The 19,688-nt window shown below is 39.8% G+C and overlaps 1 protein-coding gene across 2 annotated transcripts in view; it reads left to right on the top strand.

Annotated features, from left to right (window-relative positions):
* The window catches only part of piwil1 (piwi-like RNA-mediated gene silencing 1), a 68,168-nt gene that overhangs the window by 7,634 nt on the left and 40,846 nt on the right, over nt 1-19,688 (top strand). For both annotated transcript variants that reach the window (XM_018090379.2, XM_002940181.4), the window contains exons 3-8: nt 598-721; nt 1,448-1,573; nt 7,922-8,133; nt 8,216-8,337; nt 13,297-13,377; nt 14,278-14,475. In XM_018090379.2, the coding sequence (XP_017945868.1) occupies nt 598-721; nt 1,448-1,573; nt 7,922-8,133; nt 8,216-8,337; nt 13,297-13,377; nt 14,278-14,475 (863 nt within the window). The remainder of the gene's footprint in view (nt 1-597; nt 722-1,447; nt 1,574-7,921; nt 8,134-8,215; nt 8,338-13,296; nt 13,378-14,277; nt 14,476-19,688) is intronic.

Raw genomic sequence — 19,688 nt, 5'->3', positions numbered from 1 at the left:
AAAAAAGTCATTTCACAGTGCTGTATGACACTACACTTTTTGGGTAACCCCTTTTGTGGTAAATCATATAACCAGAAGATATATAGTTTTTTGGCAATGTAGTTTACATTGAATGATTTTTCGCGTTGTAATGCACGATTCACTAAAAGCATACTTGCGTTAATTTAGACGCGATGTTGCTTGCGTTATTTAAGTCGCGAATACTATTTCGTGCGCTAATCAACGCATCTCGCACAAATAGTCGCCGCATGCGAAAAAACGCACGCCATATTGGCCATACATGGCATTACTTTCGTAAAACTACTTTAATGAAAATGACCATTTTCCTTCAAACTGGAGGCTGCATCACTCTAGGGCCAACACAGACTTGAATAAAGCACACTGCAAAGTCCATAATTTATTGCCAAAAGCTCATTAACTGTACTTTTCTATAATTACCGCCTGCTTCAAGTAGGTGTTAATTTTCGCACAGACAAATGCGATATTTAGCGCGTCTAAGTGTTTGTGAATCATGCGTTTAAACATTTGCTTTATTGTTTCTGGAATGTTTGCATGGGTTTAGTGAAAACATTTGTTGATTAAAAAATATTTTCACAGGAGCCTCAACCTGGATATACACAAAAGACATCAACAGAAGAGCAAGCAGAACCAGAGATTGTTGGGCGTGGACGTCAGAAGAGAGCCTCTGTTGCTCACTCAACTCCAGTGACACAGGCAGGAGGTATTTGACTTTTACAAAGACATTTCAGATCTATATTGGTCAATTAGATGTTAAAGTAAAAACATTCCTGCTAAAAAGCTTGTACCAATTTAGCATTATTTTGATTTAATTTTTTTATAACTCTCCTTTGTACAAAATGGTTTCTCTGCTCTGATCAGTCATCTCTTCTTTACTGATTTCCCTGCCATTTTTTATGCTGTAGAAGCATGGACCTCATCAGCCTTAAAATCCCTTTCCTGTAACCTAAATAAACTAAGCTTCTTGTTAATTTAGGCTGGACTGCTGTGTTCAAAGTGAAATAAAGACAATTTATTATTTAGTGAAATGGCATTATCTATATGGCATTTATGCATTGCACATTATCAGGCATGTGGACACATTTTCACTACTTTCTGCAGGTTTGAGGTCCTAAAATATTTTGCTATGAAGTCTAGTTATGCCACTGGTCAATATAAAACACCCAGGATACAATACCTTAATTACCTTAGTTTTGAAATTGGAAGGAGATAAAAAATATGATCACCACTTGTTATATTCGGAGTCACTGGAGTGGGCAAAATGTGGCATTTACAGCTGTGGTCGAATTTATTCAAATGGTTGTTTGTAGTTCCAGAACAGCGGGAAAGGCACCCAGTGTAAGACCTAGGCTAGGAGAGCAAATGCTTTCTAAACAGGATTATTTACAGTAAAAAAAATAAATATTTTTATTTTTGTATTTACTTACAGACCTGCAGATATCAGCAGGATTTCAAGAAATATCTCTTGGGGATCGTGGTGGACGTAGACGTGATTTTCATGACCTTGGTATAAATACTCGTCAAGCAATAGAACACGTCAAAGAGTCAAAAACAGGTAACTTTATCTTATTGGCCAGATTTTTGGACTAACACACATACCTGGGGTGCTGTTGTAGAGTAGAGTTACAGCTTCACCCTTATGCATCCACATTAATTATTAGGCCAGTACTCAGAATTTTGGGACAAATTTTGATCCAATATGAAAAATTCTTGCTGTATTATGTATTATTGGCCAAAAAGCTGCTGACCTATAAGTAATTTAATTTAAAGTTTCGAGCACAAAGTCAACAGTTTTGTAAAAGTTAGAAAATAATTTTATCTCTCAAATCGAATTTGGCCAAAGGTGTGCTGATGGAAAACCCTTCCATACAGTGTTTAAAGGACAAGGCAAATGTCTGCTACATAACGTACTAATCAGCCTGTACCTGATTGCTGCTTTATTTTTGCTAAAATACCCCTTGGGTCTCCCACTGTTCACTTCCGTATATTACTGTGTTCCCCCTCCATTGCGGCCACCATATTAGAAAGTGTGACATAATAAACATGGCGGCTCTTAACTAAATGCATATGCGGCAAGCAACATTCTCCTTCTAAATGCGAGCATATTAATTGTCTTGTGCAGCGCTGTTTGAGGTGATGGAGGCAGAGGTGCAAAACACACCAATTGTCTGACAGTAATAACCTGTGAGAGACAGGTGATTGGTGTTTATAAGCCCTGCTTGGTTTATGCGTCACTATTGCAACCATGTTGTAGAGGTGCTATTGGTGCACGCATAGTGGTGGGAGGGCTTGGGAGCATCTTTGAAGGTCAGTGCACTCACAATCCCTTTACAATGCGCGTGCACTGCCTTCTAGACTGAACAACTTGGTCTTGGTGCAGGAGCGTTGCACCATGGGTATTTCACTGCCAGAACTAGGGATGCACCGAACCCATACAGGAATTCACAGGAAAAACCTCCAAACCCACCCTGATGGATTCTGCCGAATCCTAATTATCATATGCTAATTAGGATTGGGAAGGGTTAAAAAAATTTCCCCCCTAAATTGTGACCCTTTCCGAATGCTAATTAGCATATGCTAATTAGGATTCTGATTTGGTTCGGCGGAATCCATCAAAAAAAGGCTGGATTCGGTGCATCCCTAGCCAGAACAAAGTGTTTTTGTTTTTTTACTTTAGCGATTCGGATTACACTACCATCTTTAAAAAGGGTCAACTTAAATGAAATGATGACACCTCCGTAGGTATTACTCTAACAGGAGATTCAGTCTTTATTGCACTTGCCTTGTTCTTTAAATGTGACTTCTTATCCATAAACAACAAGCATCTGCTTTCTAATAACGAATAGTTAAATTAAATGTGTGATGTGTGGTTCACCTTGGTAGGTTTGTCAGACGCTAGTAGCTAGTATTAGCCTTAGCCATGCTATAAGTGGGTCTTCAACCAATTGGAAACCAGATTTTAGACCCCACTCTTAATGATAAGCAAAAATCTTTTGCCAGGTTTCACAGCGCAAAAACACCCAAAGACTCCAATGGGTGAAAAAAAGTTGTGTGGTAAAAGAAATTGTTGCACGAAAAACTTATTTCAGTGTATTTTGCCGAAACGAGACAGATTCGCTCATCAGTACCCACTGTAGTCCAATGTATGTGTACAGTCTGATCCTTCTCCAAACACCTGCTGGCAAATCTCCAACCACCTCGAAAGAATACAAAAAGCACGCCTATAGTGTGATACTGTAACTGAGCAAAGGAGGTATACAATGTAACAATCAATGCTTATCATTTATCCTTCTGAACACTTCCTTCTTTCTTCTTAAAGGAAAAGTAACACAAATTTTTAAAGTAAAAAATATATTCTACCCTGCTCCGATAACTGACCTATCCTTCCCAGCGTTTATTGTTCTGAATGCTTTATTAGAAAATACCTTGTAAAATGTTGCATCCGGTCATTTCAAATACGGCGATCCAGAAGATGCAGAATCCACTATGTGACGATCGACATCTCCTCCTAGCCTTCCTTCTGTACAGGCAAACAATTGACTTCCGGTTTTGGAGTTGGGCTAGGAGGAGATGTCTCTATGGTGTTGGGAGGAATCAGTGAGATGGAGACAGCAGTTCGCGATGAAGGAGACACAAAAAAAAGAGCAGCGTTACCTCTGAGATGAGCATGCATGTGGTGCATTACACGGTGAGTACCTGTCTAGTATCGGAAGCTTGAGGTAAATGGTACACACTGTTATATGCGTATTCTTTTGAGGTACAACAAAGTGATATAAAGAAAGAAGGGAGTGTTCAGAAGGATACAAATTGATACACATTGATTTACTGAACAAAGGGTGAGCAGTGATAGTTACTTTGTATACCTCCTTTGCCTTTTGAATTCTTTCGAGGTGGTTGGAGATTTGCAGCAGGCGTTTGGAAAAGGATCAGACTGTACACATACATTGGCAGTATATATTTTTGCCATAAAAGACCTAGGGGCACATTCATTAAAGCACGATTGACTACGATTGAGAAAAATTCATATTTTTTTGAACTTAAAGAACATTTTGTAATAGCCACGATAATTTTTGTTCGTTATTCCACGAAAAATCGTACTTTCTCTTGCAGGTGTCTGTGGGACACAGGGACCTTGGGTATAGCATCCACCAGCAGGAGCAGGACACTAGAATAGGAAGAAGAGGAAGCCAGCCCCTCCTCCCTGCTGTTATACCCCCTTGCACTTCCTGCTAACATCAATTTTCTTTTCTAGTGTCCCTTTTTCTTCCTCCCGGATTTCTTCAGACCTTGAAGGATTACAGCGGCCAGGCCAAGTCTGGCACCAGGGGCTGACCTTTGGACCTCCACGAGGAGGTATCCTGACAAGGCTCCCCCCTACGTGGGACAAAAGGCAATGTGGCCACTAAGCCTTCCCTGAAGCGAACCACAGCAGAATCCCTGCCTCCCCTACATGGGGGCAGAAGCTGCCCAGATGCCTTACCAGGTACCAGTCAGAGTCTGTTGCTGTTTGCCTTCCTGTCCTTCAGTAGCTCTCCCTCCTCTCCCCTCCCAACAGGGTGCCTTCCTCCTGCGGCTCTGCGCTCCCCAAGAGTTCCGCCATCTGTTCCACAGGAGATCAGAGCAGTATGCCTAGCCTTGCTGCATTGGCAGACCCAGCTCAGGGACTGGGCTGTCAAGATTCAGTCGGACAACATCACCACCGTAGCCTACCTCAACCAACTGTCGGCACGAAGAGCCGACAGGCCCTGAAGGAGGTCAGTCTAATCCTATCCTGGGCAGAGTCAAGGGAGGTACAGCTCTCAGCAGTGTACATCCCCGGCCTCGAAAACTGGCAAGCCGATTATCTGAGCAAACAGCAACTCGACCCAGGGGAATGGGCCCTAAATCCCAAGGTATTTCAGAGAAGACTGTCAACTAATTTTGATAGCTCCTCACTGGCCCAAGAGGGCATAGTTCACCGACCTGCTGTCTCTCAGCAGAGACCATCCATGGCGTCTTCCTCTACTTCCGACCTTTTCACACAAGGTCTGATTTGACACCCCAATCCAGCATTCCTGAATTTGACGCTTTTGAATTTGAGTCGCTAATCCTCCACCGCAAAGGGTTCTCCACAGAGGTCATCCAGACCATGATAGTGGCCAGAAGACCGGTGTCAGCCAGAACCTACCACCGAGTCTGGAGAATCTACCAAGATTGGTGCCAACCCTGTGGCTACCATTCCCATAGCCTGGGTAACACAGAAGAAGACCGTTTTTCTCCTAGCCATCGCATCGGCCCGCAGAGTTTCCGAGCTCAGTTCTCTCCTGCCAATTGCCTTACCTCATTTTCCACGAAGACCGTGCGGTACTGAGAATGATCCCTTCCTTCACCCCACAGGTGATATCAGCCTTCCACATTAACCAAGACATCACCATACCCTCCTTTTGCCCTCATCCAACGTCTCCAAAGGAAGTGGCACTGCACTTTCTCGACCTGGTCAGGGCCCTCACGCTTTATCTGCACTGCACCAAGGACTTTCGTGCTACCAACTCCTTACTTGTTCTACACAAGGGCCCCCAAAGAGGGTCCCCTGCTTCCAAGACCACTGTTTCATGATGGATCAAAGACGCAATTTGCAGGGCCTACATTGCAAGAGGGAAATCGCCACCTCTGCGCATCCGAGCCCACTCCACCAGGGGCATAGGCACCTCCTGGGCCTTCAGGAACAAAGCCTCAGCAGAACAGCAAAGCTGCAACCTGGTCATCACTACCATCACTTCACAAAATTCTACAGCTTTGAGGTATTTGCAGCTTCTGACGCTCATTTTGGAAGGAGGGTACTTCAGGCTGAAGTCTGTTACGCTAACGGCTGACCGCTTCCACCCACCCTAATGGTCAGCGGGACAGCTTTGGTATGTCCCCAAGGTCCCTGTGTCCCACAGACACCTGCAAGAGAAAAGGAGATTTTGTGATACTCACTGTTAAATCCTTTTCTCTCAGGAGATCTGTGGGACCCTGGAAGCGTCCATCCTGGATTTCTCTGCCTAACGTACATAGTTACAGTTCCTAGTTATCTTGTTGATAGCAGGAGATGCAAGGGGGTATAGCAGCAGGGAGGAGGGGCTGGCTTCCTCTTCTTCCTGTTCTAGTGTCCTGCTCTTGCTGGTGGATGCTATTACATTACATTACATTAACATTCATTTATAAAGCGCCAACATATTCCGCAGCGCTGTACAATAAGTGGGTTACATACATTGGACATACAGAGTAACATATAAAGCAATCAATAACCGATACAAGAGGTGAAGAGGGCCCTGCCCAAAAGAGCTATACCCAAGGTCCCTGTGTCCCACAGACCTCCTGAGAGAAAAGGACTTAACGGTTAGTATCACAAAATCTCCTTTTTCGCAACGACTATGAAAATTTCTTAATTCATTCAAGCCTTGGTATCGTGACTATCTTTTCGCCAGGTTGGGTCTGTAGAGTGCCATTGAGTCCTATGGATTGCTTCCAACATCATACATTTTGTTTCAAAGACAGAAAGGTTTTTGCGTTGTTTACGATCGTTCCGATACGAAAATTTTGTGACTTTCGGATCGCAACCAATATTTTCGTATGAGCAAGAAAAGAATGTTTGCGCAATTTTCGCACATCAGAAATTATTGTGGTTACACCAAATTTTTCAAATCGTGCTTTCTAGTAGTGAAAATTTGCGCTTTAATGAATGGGCCCTTTAGTGTCGTTTTGCCTTAGTTCCCAATGGGGATCGACAGAGACTAAGGGGCTGATTTACTAATCCATGAACGGTCCGAAGGCGTGTGAATACGTTTTTTTTAATAATGATCGGTATTTTGCGATTTTTTCGTAAATTGTCGCAACTTTTTCGTAGCCATTACGACTGTTTCGCAAAATGTCGCGACTTTTTCGTAGCGTTACGACTTGCGCGAATTGTCACGACTTTTTCATAGCCTTTGCGCCGAGTACGAAAGTTTTGGATTCATTCAAGCTTCAGTATCGTGACTTTTCTTGGGCCAGGTTGAAGCCCATTGAGTCCTATGGGAGGCTTCCAAAATCATGCAAAGTCTGAAAGTTTTGCCCGCCGGTTACGAGCGCTCAATACGAAAAAGTCGCGATAAGATACGAGCAAATCGTAACGGCTACGAAAAAGTCGCGACAATTCGCGCAAGTCGTAATGGTTACGAAAAAGTCGCGACAATTTACGAAAAGTAACGGCGACTAAAAAAATCGCAAAAAATACGAAAAAGTCACAAAATGTTCGTTTTCCAATCGGAATTTTTCCAATTCGGATTCGTGGGTTAGTAAACCCCTAAGGCTATTGATACAGAGGAAGGGATTTTTAATCATCTAATAGAAAAACGTTTTTGATGTATTTATCTTGTGGTCTTGGTGTCTTGTATTGTCTTGTTTTAACAACATTTTTGTTGTTGCTATCTTTTTTTATTTATTATGGAACATCCCAGTTTAGATTTTTGGATGGTATTATGTAACATTACAGATGAGTGGTATATTTTATAGGATTTTTCTACTTTCAGGTTTTCGGATCTCTAGGCTCCCTCTCAGGTCGGCCTAGCTGCTGGTTGTTTTTTATCCTACAGAGTGCAACAGATGGGTGGAACTAGTAGGGTTTTGAGGAAATTTCTTGCACTGGCACATTCTTGTTTTTCTCCTTTAACTCCTACATCACTACACTTCATCTGTTTGACTCCTCTACAGCCACAGGTGCTGCAACAGCAGTACCAGGGCTGCAGTAAAGTAAATACTGGAGCACTGATGTAAATGGTTCCAGGAAGCTTTTTAAAGGGATACAGACACATTTCTTTAAAAATCTGAAAATTATTTTAACTGAATGGCTAATGCTTTATTGGTATTTTGTAGGAAACTAAATTCTACTTTTTTATTTTAGGTTCTTCTGGAAGCATAATTCAGCTAAGTACAAACCATATAAAACTTATCTCTAGACCTCAGTGGGTATTATTCCAATATCATATTGACTATGCCCCACAGATGGAATCTAGGGGATTGCGCTGTGCTTTACTCTTTCAGCATGAGGAACTTATTGGAAAAGCACGTGCTTTTGATGGAACAATGTTATTTTTACCTAAAAGACTTGATAAGGTAATTATTTGCTATTTGTTTATAGTTATTTTTCCTGTTATATCAAGTAATTGAAATGTCTTCGTTTTTGTCTTTAAATTAGGTTAATGAGGTTTTTAGTCAAACCCGCAATGGTGAGACAGTGAAGATCACTATTACTTTAACAAACGAGTTACCACCTACTTCACCAACGTGCTTCCAGTTCTACAACATCATTTTTCGAAGGTTTTTTTTTTTTTTTTTATAATAAATGTTTTAAAATTTTTGTTAATCCCATTGTTGATTTTCAAAATTACGCTGTTAAAGGGGTTGTTCAACTTTGACTTAACTTTTACTATGATGTAGATAGTATTATTCTAAGGCAATTTGCAACTGGTCTTCATTTTTTTTTATTTGTGGTTCTTTAATTATATAACTTTTTGTTCAGCAACTCTCCATTTTAGAATTTAAGTAGTTTTCTGGTTGCTGGGGTTTAAATTACCTTAACAACCAGGGAGTTGTTATATATGAATAGGAGAGGACCTGAATAGAAAAATTGTAATAAAAAGTAAAAATAACAATAAAATTGTCGCCTCAGACAATTCGTGTTTTTGGCTACTGGGGTCAGGGACCCTCAATTGAAATTTGGAATGTGTCAGAAGAAGGCAAATAATTAAAAACTATAAAAAAAAAAATAAATAAGACCAACTGAAAAGTTGCTTAGACTTGGCCATTCTGTAACATACTAAAAGTTAACTTATAGATGAACCACCCCTATAAGTTCCTCTAGAAAAACAAAACGAGGTATTAAAAAAAGGTATAAACATAATGCTAGCAAACATGTATACTTGTATGCATAATTCATATTATTTGACGTAGTACAGGTGTCGGACCCATTATCCAGAAAGCTCCGAATTACGGAAAGCCTGTCTCCCATAGACTTCATTTTAATCAAGTAATTCAGATATTTAAAATTTATTTCCTTTTTCTCTGTAAAAATAAAACTGTACCTTGTATTTGATCCAACTAAGAGATAATTATTGGATGCAAAGCAATCCTATTGGATTTAATTCATGTTTTATTGGTTTTTCAGTAGATCCAAATTACGGAAAGACCCCTTATCTGGAATAGCCTTGGTCCGGAGCATTCTGGATAACGGGTCCTATACCTGTAGGTATATTCACCAATGAGATATGGTAAATATTGAGATTAACCAGAAGCAGACATTAAAATATTCACCTAGATCCTGGACCATCTTGGTTTAAAAGTGTAATGGTTTATTCACTAACATTTGTAAGAAGAAATAAAGATTTTTTTTTTTTGTCATTATGACCATCTTACCAAAAACTAATGAAGTTAAATAATATCATCTATAGGAGGGGTAGCATTTAATTAGGGAAATTTAATAAAGCTAGTAAACAGAAAAGAAAACTTGACATTTCCGAGTGTAATATTATTTAGAGTTCAGTTGAACTGAAGAAGCTGCTCGGATGAGTAGTGAAACGTCTTCAATGATTACCAAACAAGTCCAGTTGCTTTAAATTTATTTATACTAGATATTATTTAGAGTGTTATTTTTTTTTTTATTTCAAACTATACAATTCATAATTTTCCAACTGTTAGGTCAAAATTAGCAAAAGCTATATTAAATAACAGCCAAAGGAAACATTTTTGTATTGTGTGTATTTTTTTTCGTAATGATTTGTGACCTAAGTATCTTTTCATTAGATCTGATGAAACTAATGGTTTTTCAAATCAGAGTTTCATCATTTGTAAATAAAATGCAGAAATAACACAGCTTAAAAAATAATGGCAAAGCAGCTCATTATACAGAGGCTTTTTGGTGGACTGCTGATTTGATTGTCTATGCTTATTGGGCCAAGGAATAGAATTTGACTTATGTTTCATTTTAAAGTTTTGCCTGTTTAGTGCAAGAAATAAAAAAAAATGTAGGTATTTCCTAAATAAAACAGCTGGCAACAAGTCTGTTTAGCACAGTCCCATTGAACTAATGTCAAAATAGGGGCTATACTATTTTTTTAAGTGATACATTTATCCTTCTGTGTTGTAAATTTTTTACATTGAAGCTAATGACCCAATTTCTCTGCCTGCATAAATAAACAGCAAGTGTGGCATTAGCCTTAGAGACAATTAATTATTACTCTGTAATATAGAGTAGAAACAAAGATATATCTTTTTAAAATAGATATTTAAAAAACTTTTAGTTTTGTATTGTTTTTTTCTAGTCTCTGGGGGACACAGGAGAACTATGGGTTAAACCTCCATCCACCAAAAGTCAGGACATTTGATTTAAAAAAAAAAAAGATGGCATGCCAAGACAACTCCAGATTTATCCCTAGTACTTCCTCTCTGCCATCAGTTTTTGAAATAGACTGTCCACATGAGGTTGGACCCATAGTTTTCCAGAGAGCCCCACCGAAAACAGGATTCTCTGTTCCCGGAAGTTGGGAAAGTCATGTCTACATTGAATGATGCCCCTAAATATACTGACATCCTATCTTTGCCAACTATGTTCCTCTGCCTCAGAATCAGGTAATGAAGAGGATGATGCAAAAGATCACATGATGTGCAAATCTTTAGCATATTTTCTGCCCCGTGACCAGCTTCTAGCTGAATGGAACTCCCTGGAAAGGAAGTTCCTGGCTATTAGCAACATAAGTTTTCTGAGTAAATACCCATTGATGGACAAATGGAGCACCACCGCAGTAGTGGATACGTCAGTCTCCCAATTAATTATGACCAGCTTTTAGTTGAAATAAAGTTTCCGGCTACTTGCAACGCAAGCTTTGAAAATCTTACCCATAATGGAGTACCACCACAGTAGTGGATGCATCAGTCTACCAATTAATTATAACAAGCGTCCAGTTGAAAGGAAGTTCCCAGCTACTCGCAACACAAGTTTTCAAAATCCTACTCATTTCCAAAGAAACTTATTGACAAATGGAGCATCCCCTCAATAGTTGATGCATCAGTCTCACGATTGTTCAAGACTAGTACTCTGCTTGTAACATGTGACTGTCTTTAAAAATATTGAAGTGTTGGAGGTGTTCTCCGTGTCTGGATCATTGCTGCAACCTTCCCTGGCCTCCGCATGGGTCAGTGGATCAATTGAGGTGAAATTCTTCTCTCTGTACTTTAGAGTGGTTTTTCATAAACATATGCATACTTATGAGAGGCCATGCTCGACACTGGCCAGATCAAAGCCTGGGCCCCTCTTGGCTCAAACGAATCATCAATAAAACTCACATTCACTGAAAAAAGATTTTCCAGGCCACAGGTGGGAAAAGCATGTCCCTTTCCCAGTCAAAGAATTGCTCCTCTAGCACATTTCAGTTTTTTATTTCTTAAAAAAAAAAGGTTTTGAACCAGTCTCTTAGATTAGATCTGTGGTTCAAGATGAAGACACTGTATTTGGTTCTTCAGTAGATAGAACCGAACTAGCTCCTGGTGTTGCAGGTAACAATTTGGCCAGCTCACCACCAGTACCTTAGGTTTGCCTTTCTCAGTGACCATATCCAGTTGTGGCACTATCGTTTGGCCTATCCTCTGCTATCTGAGTATTCATGAAAATAATGGCACTAACTGCGGCAGCACTGAGACTCAAGGAATCTCAATGAGCCCAAATGAATTTAACTCAGGCGGTCAGCTTGAAACAACAGCAGTTCAGTTGAACCAACCAACTCACTGGATGTTCTTTCTTTGCCTGAAGTTCTACAGATAGGCACAAAGAGTGTTCTGCCCCAGTACAAACACATTAAACTGGCAACAGGCACATGCCTCATGTCACACCATGAGGGTACTATGGTATCAGTCATAAAAGCAGTCCCCTTTTTGCAGAGGCATCTCCACCCTACCAAGACCTACCTTCAGGAGTGTCTCTCCCCCGGACCCGAGAAAGCAGAAAAGCACAGGGAACTTGGTCCTCAGGGGAACCCCAACTGCCAATCAGTGTTTTAGAGCTGAGAGTGATACTTCGCAGGTCAGCACTCCTGAACTCTTATGTAGTGCGAGTACAGTACAATAACGTTATGGCCATGGTCTACATGAATCATCAGGCCGAGATACTAAGCATTGGAGGAGGTCTCCTGGAGGCCTATATTTGCTTGTCGGCCATCCACATTTCAGGGTTTTTCAACAAAGAGGCAGACTTCCGCCATCAGGGGGAAATTGGAGCTCCACCACAAAGTTTTTAAGGAACTAGTTCTCCATTGGCACAAGCCACAGATCAACCACCTTGAACCTAGGCACAACCGCAAGGTACTACAGAACTTTGCCTGCTACCGAGACCCATTAGCAGAAGGGGTCAACATAATGGCGGCCTGGTGGTTCAATCTAGCCTACATGTTTTCTCACTCCCCATCCTTTCAAGGGTGCTCAAAAAGATCTTACAGTCCAACCTACAGGTGATCATGATGGCTCCCTTTTGGCCACAAAGAGCCTGGTCCAAAATACACAAAAATATTGGCACAATAGGACTATTTAAGCTAAATGAACCCTGCTATTTTTTTAAGTGCACCCATGGTTTACATCGTATAGAGGGTTTTATACACTGTAATATTTGTAAACAATATCACACTAACCAGAGTTTTATTGTCTTTGTTACATTTTTCTTGTGTTTTTAGATCATTGTTTATTCAGTTGAGTTGGAGAGTTCCTGTTTCTTGGAGAGCCACAAGAGTAGACATGTACAAACTAATAATACTGTGCTACAGATTTTTTTTTCTTAAAGGAGAACTAAACTCCCATAAACAAAAACCTCCATGCTCTGCCCTCATTTAGTATCCCTCTTGCTGAGTTTATTACATAGAAAAACATCCAAATTTGTAAACCTGACATAGATTCAGAGTAGTACAACATAGTTCACTGGAGCCATCTTCTGGATTATTTCCTGACAAAGAGTTTGCAGACATGTGCAGTTGCAGTTAGTCCAGGAAGCTTGAGAAAAGGCCAGATGTAGGCCTGAAACGTTGCTTTAGCCAAAAGCCATGTATATTAAATAAAGGCTTTTCTAATGGAGACAAAAAGGTGCTGTTTGCTATTTTTCTACACAGGCACCTGCAAGCTCTGTCAGCAAACTGATCCTAAGATACAGAAGATGGGGTCTGTGAACTCCACTGTTGGTCTTTCTTTTTTTATGTATTATGTCTTAAATATAAAAATATATGATTTTTCCCTTAAACCTAGACTTCTGAAGATGATGAATATGAAGCAGATTGGACGTAATTACTACAATCCTAATGATCAGATAGAAATTAGTTCACATGGGTAAGTTGTTTGAAGCATTTTTTCTTATTACATTAATTTCAAAAGCAGTGTAACATTCCACACATTCTCTGCTCTGCAGTTTAAAATCATTGGGAAACTTACTGAGTGTTCACTTTAGCTCCATGTGTGCTCTGATAGGTTCTTGCTGTTGTCTAGTTATGTTCAGTTGGAACGATTGTTGGGAAAGTGGAGTGTTTTATTACGTTGAAATAAATGCTGTTGTGTGGTAGCAAATGAAATCTTTTTATGGTCATTAATCATCTATTTCCCTAGGGGTGTTTTGACAAATGCATATGTTTAAGTCAGGTAAGTGTGTAAGTTTATTAGAGAAAATATGTATTACATGAAAAGGTAATATTAGTGATCACCACATTTGTAGTGGGGATACAAGGCAGAGTGCGTTTGTAGTTCTGTATCAGACCATTGTTCAAAATAAGGTGCTTTAAAGGGATTCTGTCATAGGAATCCATTTTGCTTACGTCATTGGGGACACAGGAACCACCTCGTTTGGGCAGCACCGTTGCATGGTTCGCGGTAACTGAAGGTGGGCTGAGAATTCCCCTGTTTTTTCACCAGCGAAGAGAGCGTGGGAGGCCGAACCTCTGAATGGGGTGTGCTGACTTGGTGCGCATCAGGAAGGTCCCACTCCCTTGTGTACATCCAGAACCACAAGTTTTGCCAGAAATTTCTTATTAATCTTTGTTTGGACCTATTGGATTTATTATTAAAATGAAAGAAGGAAAGTACAGTAATTCCAATGATATTTTATGCCTTGTTATGAGTATGTAAGTGTGTGAACTAATGTGTACGAAAAAAACTATTTTAGTATTTTCAAATTGTTTTTGTTCTTATCTTCATATGTAACCATTACTAAATCTGTAAATATTTTTTTCTTTTTAGCCTTACTATATATCCAGGGTTTTCCACTTCAATTCTGCAATATGAAAACAACATAATGTTAAGCATAGATGTGAGCCACAAAGTTTTAAGAAGCGAAACAGTTCTGGATTACATGTACAATGTGAACCAAAAAGTGGAGTCACATAAATTCCATGATATCTGCAGCAAAGACCTGATTGGACAAATTGTTCTTACAAAGTAAGATTTTTTCCTTTACAGAAAACAAAACAAGAATTTCAAATAGAAGACCAAATGTGCATTAGGTAAAATATTGTAAATACATCTGAATTCCATTTTAACATGATCACCGGTCATATCTTCAATTCATATAAAGTTAATATACTTAGCCTAAGTAATATGAAGAAAGTATTTGCCTTTTAAAGCCGCTCCTTTGCTCCCGCTTATTTCCCAGCCCCCATGCAGCAAGCAGAGTGGGGGATCGAGTGGGCCTTGGGTGCAATCGCCCAGGTGCTCCTAGGCAACAGCAGGCACGTGCAAAGTACAGGCCTGCTGTTGCCTGCACTTTCTCCCAGCGCAACCACTAGCTTGATCAAAACAAAAGATGGCCTCCTCCAGTTTCTGCGTTCCTTCAGCCTGCTCCTCTGGATTTCCAGCTTGCTTGTCCACAGGGTAGTGCCACATACACAAGCACACAGTACAATAATGCACACTAAAATTTACACTTACCCCAAAAATGCATGTATGTGTATCAGAGGGCTTTTACACATTCACAGCACTCACACACACAACACACAATTTGCCAGGTGTACACACAATTTTGTGGCTTTTTTTATAGCATTGTGGGTTTTTTGGCTGAAAGAATTATTTTATTGCCATTGCAAATAACGTATTTGCTAACCGCACTGTGTTATACCTTTTGTGTGTTATTGTTTGTGATTTTGGTGCATTTCTTAGTGATTTTATTGCACTTTTAGCCATTTCATTGCATTTTAACCCTTTTACTGCCAGCCATTTTGGTCAAAGCGGAACTTGTATTGCCAGACAGTTTTTGAACATTTTGCACTGTTTCACTTTAGGGGCCTTTCCTCGGGGGGACTTTTAGTTTACCAAGGAAAACAATATATCGTTTTTTTCAGAACAACCTAAGCTTTCAAAATATGGTAGAATTTTTGTGTAATTCCAATTCTGTAACAAGATATAGGCTTCTAAATGTCTAAAAATGCAAAAAAAATCAAATTTTCCATAATATAATCACACATACTAGAAACAAAAATTATTTTATGCACGAATATACAACTGATTTGGAAAGTCCCATGTCTCCTGAACGTGCCAATACCAAATATATATAGTTTTATGGAGATTTCTCACTTGTATAGGTCAAAAACTCCCAGCAGTACCCTACCAAATTCCCAAAGCACTGCTCCAAAAAAACTGCATACTTTGGATTTCAAGGCCAAAATTCCACTAACAGAAGGTTTATCCCAGAAAATTGTACATTTTTGGAAAGAACAGATTCTGGGGAATACAGAATAGGCACAACTGTCTGTCTACTCCAAACTATCAAGTCGCAATGCTTTCCTAAAGTTATTGGTTTTTATCAAAATTTGTGATTTTTTTTAAAAATCGCTTCAAAGCTTCTAGTCTATAGTATCTTATCTCCTACAGGTCATAAAGTAACCAAATAAAACACCCTAAATATGAATGCCTGGGGTCCACTGAACAGTTTGATGCCCAATATGTATAGGTTTACCTAAGTATGTGGCATGTAGGGGCCCCAATGTGAACATACCCCATATGAACTGTCATTTCTGTCATTTCAGCTTCTGCAAAATCAACACATTTACATCATTATATGTGGGATGAAGCTAGTAAAAAGTACGCTCACCCCAGAAAGTCATATATTTTTGGAAAGTACACATTCCCCCGAATCTAAAATGGGTACCCATGTCTTTCTACTCCAAAGTACCAAGCCGCACAGCTTTTCTAAAGTTAGCAATTTTGATGACATTTCCAAAAATCCCCTCAAAGCTTCCACTTTGAAGCATCTTATCTCCCACATAGCATTAGGTACCAAGATAAAACACCCTGAATTTGAACGCCAGGGGTCCACTGAACAGTTTGATGCCCAATATGTATAGGTTTACCTAAGTATGTGGCATGTAGGGGCCCCAATGTGAACATACCCCCATATGAACTGTCATTTCTGTCATTTCAGCTCCTGCAAAATCAACACATTTACATTATTATATGTGGGATAAAGCTACAAAAAAGTACGCTCACCCCAGAAAGTCATATATTTTTGGAAAGTACACATTCCCCCGAATCTAAAATGGGTACCCATGTCTTTCTACTCCAAAGTACCAAGCCGCACAGCTTTTCTAAAGTTAGCAATTTTGATGACATTTCCAAAAATCCCCTCAAAGCTTCCATTTTGAAGCATCTTATCTCCCACATAGCATTAGGTACCAAGATAAAACACCCTGAATTTGAACGCCAGGGGTCCACTGAACAGTTTGATGCCCAATATGTATAGGTTTACCCAAGTATGTGGCATGTAGGGGCCCGAATGTGAACATACCCCCATATATACTGTCATTTCTGTCATTTCAGCTTCTGCAAAATCAACACATTTACATCATTATATGTGGGATAAAGCTAGTAAAAAGTATGCTCACCCCAGAAAGTCATATATTTTTGGAAAGTACACATTCCCCCGAATCTAAAATGGGTACCTATGTCTTTCTACTCCAAAGTACCAAGCCGCACAGCTTTTCTAAAATTAGCAATTTTGATGACATTTCCAAAAATCCCCTCAAAGCTTCCACTTTGAAGCATCTTATCTCCCACATAGCATTAGGTACCAAGATAAAACACCCTGAATTTGAACGCCAGGGGTCCACTGAACAGTTTGATGCCCAATATGTATAGGTTTACCTAAGTATGTGGCATGTAGGGGCCCCAATGTGAACATACCCCCATATGAACTGTCATTTCTGTCATTTCAGCTCCTGCAAAATCAACACATTTACATCATTATATGTGGGATAAAGCTACAAAAAAGTACGCTCACCCCAGAAAGTCATATATTTTTGGAAAGTACACATTCCCCCGAATCTAAAATGGGTACCCATGTCTTTCTACTCCAAAGTACCAAGCCGCACAGCTTTTCTAAAGTTAGCAATTTTGATGACATTTCCAAAAATCCCCTCAAAGCTTCCACTTTGAAGCATCTTATCTCCCACATAGCATTAGGTACCAAGATAAAACACCCTGAATTTGAACACCAGGGGTCCACTGAACAGTTTGATGCCCAATATGTATAGGTTTACCCAAGTATGTGGCATGTAGGGGCCCGAATGTGAACATACCCCCATATATACTGTCATTTCTGTCATTTCAGCTCCTGCAAAATCAACACATTTACATCATTATATGTGAGATAAAGCTACAAAAAAGTACGCTCACCCCAGAAAGCCATATATTTTTGGAAAGTACACATTCCCCCGAATCTAAAATGGGTACCCATGTCTTTCTACTCCAAAGTACCAAGCCGCACAGCTTTTCTAAAGTTAGCAATTTTGATGACATTTCCAAAAATCCCCTCAAAGCTTCCACTTTGCAGCATCTTATCTCCCACATAGCATTAGGTACCAAGATAAAACACCCTGAATTTGAACACCAGGGGTCCACTGAACAGTTTGATGCCCAATATGTATAGGTTTACCCAAGTATGTGGAATGTAGGGGCCCGAATGTGAACATACCCCCATATATACTGTCATTTCTGTCATTTCAGCTCCTGCAAAATCAACACATTTACATCATTATATGTGAGATAAAGCTACAAAAAAGTACGCTCACCCCAGAAAGCCATATATTTTTGGAAAGTACACATTCCCCCGAATCTAAAATGGGTACCCATGTCTTTCTACTCCAAAGTACCAAGCCGCACAGCTTTTCTAAAGTTAGCAATTTTGATGACATTTCCAAAAATCCCCTCAAAGCTTCCATTTTGAAGCATCTTATCTCCCACATAGCATTAGGTACCAAGATAAAACACCCTGAATTTGAACGCCAGGGGTCCACTGAACAGTTTGATGCCCAATATGTATAGGTTTACCTAAGTATGTGGCATGTAGGGGCCCCAATGTGAACATACCCCCATGTATACTGTCATTTCTATCATTTCAGCTCATGCAAAATCAACACATTTACATCATTATATGTGGGATAAAGCTACAAAAAAGTACGCTCACCCCAGAAAGTCATATATTTTTGGAAAGTACACATTCCCCCGAATCTAAAATGGGTACCCATGTCTTTCTACTCCAAAGTACCAAGCCGCACAGCTTTTCTAAAGTTAGCAATTTTGATGACATTTCCAAAAATCCCCTCAAAGCTTCCACTTTGCAGCATCTTATCTCCCACATAGTGTTAGGTACCAAGATAAAACACCCTAAATTTGAACGCCAGGGGTCCACTGAACAGTTTGATGCCCAATATGTATAGGTTTACCTAAGTATGTGGCATGTAGGGGCCCCAATGGGAACATACCCCCATATGATCTATCATTTCAGCTTCTGCAAAATCAACACATTTACATCCTTTATGTGGGATAATGCTACAAAAAAAGTACATTCACCCCAGAAAGCCATATATTTTTGGAAAATACACATCCCCCCGAATCTATAATGGGTAAATATTTCTTATTGCTACAAAGTACCAAGCTGTAAAGCTTTCCTAAGTTTGCAGATTTATATGACATTTTCGAAAATCGAATAAAAATGTTGCAATTTGCCGCATTTATCTCTCACAATTTCTTGATAAAGATCAGATAAAGACAAATCACCCCAAAAAGGAACACCAGAGGTCTACTGAACAGTTTGATGCCCAATATGCATAGATATACCAAAGTCTGCGGTATGTACTGAACCCTAAATGAAAATAGCGCATAAGGATTTCTCGCCTGCCAGCTCAGCTTTTGCACACAGAGCCCCCTGTCAGTGTATTATGTGCCAAAACTTCCCCTAACTATACAGATCCCCCACAAAACCATATATTTTTGGAAAGTACACATTCTGACAAATCCAACAAGGGTAAAGAGTCCTTTCTACACCAAAGTACCAATCTGCAGAGCTTTCCTAAAGTTATTGGTTTTTATGACATTTCAGAAAATTGCCTAAAAATGTTGCAATTTGTCGCATTTATCTCACACAATTTCTTGCGTACAAAGGCAAGTCACCCCAAATAGGAACACCAGAGGCCTACTGAACAGTTTGATGCCCAATATGCATAGATATACCAAAGTCTGCAGTATGTACTGAACCCTAAATGAAAATAGCGCATAAGGATTTCTCGCCTGCCAGCTCAGCTTTTGCACACAGAGCCCCCTGTCAGTGTATTATGTGCAGTAACCCCCCCAACTATGCAGTGACCCCCAGAAAACCATAT

The sequence above is a fragment of the Xenopus tropicalis genome, chromosome 1 (assembly GCF_000004195.4).
Source record: "Xenopus tropicalis strain Nigerian chromosome 1, UCB_Xtro_10.0, whole genome shotgun sequence".
In the NCBI taxonomy this organism is placed as follows: domain Eukaryota; kingdom Metazoa; phylum Chordata; class Amphibia; order Anura; family Pipidae; genus Xenopus; species Xenopus tropicalis.
This window is presented reverse-complemented; position numbering and strand designations above follow the sequence as displayed.